The following is a 3610-nucleotide window of genomic DNA, read 5'->3' on the forward strand; positions in this document are numbered from 1 at the left end:
CAACATCACGCACAGGCAGAAATTCCTCAGAACATCTTGTACATGTATGCAACCTTCAATAATACTTCCCACAACACTTCAGAAGCAAAACAAAGAACAAACCACCATTAATGATATTAAAAGGGCTAAGCTTCAAGGGGGTTATTGGTGTAGGACGTTATTGGAGTAGAAGACTGCAACATTAAGTGATCAAACAGAAATGGCCCCTTTGGAAGGTTGTACGAAAAAAAAAAGAGGGAGGAACATGAACTTTGTATTTATATAACACCACACGAGATAATTAGGTCAGATAACCCAGAGAGTTAAAGGAATGCCTTCAAGGAGAGGTAGAGGGTGGTCAAAACAAGAACAAGGGTTGCGGGCTAGAGGGGATCACAGATAGTGAGGGATGAGGCCAGAGACAGATGCAAAAACAAGGACACATGAAAGAATAAGGTTAGAAAAATTGTCAAGATCAGAACTGTGGATTTTGAAGCCAACACATGGTGACTAGAGGGGGGGGGGGAACAACAGCCAAGTCAGTAGGCCTGAAGCAAGGGGACAGAACAGGAGATGGGGGTCAACAAGTTGCAACTTAAGAAAAAGAGTAAAACTGAGTTGCAGGTCCACCACACGAGTGATCAGTCATAGCATTACAAATAAAAAGGGTTACCACACGTTTCTCTTTATAGCATTGGTGTTTTGTGGCACAACAGGTTTTTCTTCTGAAGTGACGTGGCCACGTACACCCAAAGTGGAATTTCCCCAAACGCCTATATTTCCATAACTCAAAGACTTCCTCATCGAATGTATTTGATTTAACCTCCCTCAATAAAACCAAGATTGCTTTGCTTTCCATTGAAAAGTAGGCTTTAATTAAAACTTAGAAAACTGTACAATTTCTTCAATACAGCTGTACAAATATTCAAGAAAAAATGTACAATCATAGCTTACAGACTGTCAAAAATCTATGTACAGACGAACTAAAACCAGATCTGCACAATATGCTACCAAAAGTGATTTTTCCTCAAGCTTTCATTTGAAAACAGGCTTTGCAGTGTTACAGAAAATATTGTCAGTTTTACAGTAAGCTACTGGAATCAATTCACAGCTTCAGTCCAAACGGCAGTGTCCCCCTTAAACACATGTAAAAATGTACTTCACCTTTCTTGGGTCAAAATACTGAGTTACGCAAGTCAAAGAAAGCTAGGGCAAATCTCTTTTTACAAGTCTGACTACATGTCCCACTTTTGGAAGGGGGGGGGAATAGCAGACAATTGTCAGTCAGACCTGTAAACAACAATGTCAGAATTTAAAACTTCAAAAAATGTTCAAAACAGCTTACTTTTGCCTTGTGATCAAAATACATCATATGGTTGTAATCCTTTAAGTCAGGAATCTTTAAAGTGTTCTTCATTTTCAGTGCTTTATTATTTGTTTCCAACGCTCAACGTTGTATTTTCAGAATATATAAAAGAAAGGTTTAATTAGGTGCCAACCATGTGTGAAGAGTCAAAAATTTCATCCTCAAAAAAAAAAGGTTAATAGAAATGAACTCAGCCAAAGTAATTTTGACTACTTTCTCTGAGCAATCCACTCATGAAACTGTTCCAATTTGTAAGTTTCAGGAGATTAAATTCCACCCCATGCTCCTTTGGAAATACCCCATCCAGATAACTGTAATTACCCCTGACAAAAAGAACCTGCAGAAGCGATTTTATCAGGGCCAAGTATTTTTTCCCCCCCATATATATAAGCCACATTTTTTTTTAAAAAAGGAAAACTCCACTTAAGGTATATATTGCTTAGTTGCAAGAAGTGCCTCTCAGCTGGAAACTGCCATCCAGTAGTTTTTGGAAGGGCTGCTTCGGCCCCTGATGAGCTGATTTTTACAGGTTAACATTCCCAGGTTGTTTACTGGTGGTGCCTCATATAGAACACAAATGGAACCATCTTCGCCTATGCGGTAAGAGACCTCATATGGGTCAACCCACAGAGTCAGCTCACTTGGCAGAAGTCTATACAGTTGTTGACTGCTGAGCCCGATTCTGTTTGCAGCTTTTCCAATCAAGGGGTCCATTTTGTGATTTATTCGGATACACCGGTAACCTGATCCTTTGCACGGCTTGTCTGGAAACCAATGATGCCTGTAGTGCTCTAAAAGAGGGGGAAAGAAAACAGATGCCCAACATTAATACATCAGCAGGAAAATATTTTCCAAATGGTTCAATCTTATATAGAAGCAGCAATAGTTTTGATCCACTTTTTAGCCTACCGTACAAAACTTTTACACCCACAACTTTACAAAAGTGGTAATGTTTGCATTGCTAAAAATTAATTTATATTTGACAAGTTTTTTTTAAATGAAAAAAAAGTTTACATTTATTCTGAAAAGTTTCCCAAAGCCGACACTGAAAATCGATGACTAATTTGAACCGAGAAAGAAGCCAAATTCTGTAACTTTGTTAATGTTTCAGAATCATTGACATTTCGGGGAAGGTTTGAGCATTTGTGCCAGGAGGGTAGCACCCACATCCCGCTTCCCCACTCGGTTAATATCGATTTACACATCCCCAAACTAGTCAAATAGACTCTGCAAGAGTCTGGGGGGTTTCAGTAAATGGCAGCGGGGAAGCTCAGAGTGCAAGCAGAGCAGGCTCTGCGCTGGCAGCAAGACAGCCTGTGAAAATCCCACTGCTTTTCCCTTCTTGTGCTGATCACAGATTAAGTCAGACCCCCCACCCCCCAGGACACAGTCACTCCCAATATCACCCCCACGTCACTCCCAATAGCCCCCCAGGACACAGTCAGTCTCCCCACCCCCCAGAACACAGTCACTCCCAATATCCCCCCACCCCCGCGGATCACTCACCTGCCAGCGCGTCCTGCAGCGAGTGGCTGAATACCTGCAGCTGCCCCGGGCTCACTAAGCCGGTGTTGCGGAGGAGGCGGCTCACAAAGCCCACGGCCGCCGCGATCTCCATCAGGCGGTGTTGGTGTTGGTGCTGCGCTCGGGCTGTCGGTGCGGCGGGGATCGCGGGGCTGTCGGTGCGGCGGGGATGGCTGTGCAGGCGAGCTGGGAGGATCGCGCCGTCTCTGGGACTCTCGCTGCCGCTCTGGCGCCGCTCCCGCCGCCGCCGCTCCTCTTTATCCCGCGCCGCCCAACCAGGAGGCGGGCCGACTGCGCCGCCGCCCAATGGGGGAAGGGCAGGCGGGGAGCCGCGTTCCCATTGGACCGCGGGATTGTGACGACACCGAGCTTCTCCACCAATGGGAGCACACATGGGCTAAAATGGAAGAACTGACGTTTCAGGTGACGTGAGAGCGAAAAGTCTGATTATAGCAACTGGGAAATAACAGGGTGAGAGCGATCTAGAACAGGCTAGGGAGAGATCTACAACAGGCTGGGGAGAGACCCAAAACAGAGTCAGAGTGATCTAGAACAGAGGGCAGCACGGTAGCATGGTGGTTAGCATAAATGCTTCACAGCTCCAGGGTCCCAGGTTCGATTCCCGGCTGGGTCACTGTCTGTGTGGAGTCTGCACGTCCTCCCCCTGTGTGAGTGGGTTTCCTCCCACAGTCCAAAGATGTGCGGGTTAGGTAGATTGGCCATGCTAAATTGCCCGTAGTG

General features: G+C 45.3%; 1 protein-coding gene across 1 annotated transcript; it reads right to left on the reverse strand.

The window, feature by feature from the left end:
* Positions 1–831: 831 nt before the first annotated feature.
* Positions 832–3263, reverse strand: LOC119978188 (protein BTG2-like). The gene is made up of 2 exons (XM_038819618.1): positions 2852–3263; positions 832–2136 (listed from the first exon to the last, which is right to left on the reverse strand). The coding sequence occupies exons 1-2, from the start codon at positions 3261–3263 to the stop codon at positions 1805–1807; spliced, it is 744 nt and encodes a 247-aa protein (XP_038675546.1). The 3' UTR covers positions 832–1804.
* Between the last annotated feature and the right edge of the window lie 347 nt (positions 3264–3610).

This window comes from Scyliorhinus canicula, chromosome 15, assembly GCF_902713615.1.
Source record: "Scyliorhinus canicula chromosome 15, sScyCan1.1, whole genome shotgun sequence".
Classification (NCBI taxonomy): domain Eukaryota; kingdom Metazoa; phylum Chordata; class Chondrichthyes; order Carcharhiniformes; family Scyliorhinidae; genus Scyliorhinus; species Scyliorhinus canicula.

What these genes read in the sequence shown, in the direction of transcription:
- LOC119978188 (XM_038819618.1), bottom strand. Translation starts at nt 3,263, where the DNA reads ATGTGTGCTCCCATTGGTGGAGAAGCTCGGTGTCGTCACAATCCCGCG. An exon ending in GCTGCAGGACGCGCTGGCAG is followed by an intron (nt 2,137 to 2,851) that starts GTGAGTGATCCG and finishes CCCCTCTTTTAG; the next exon opens with AGCACTACAGGCATCATTGG.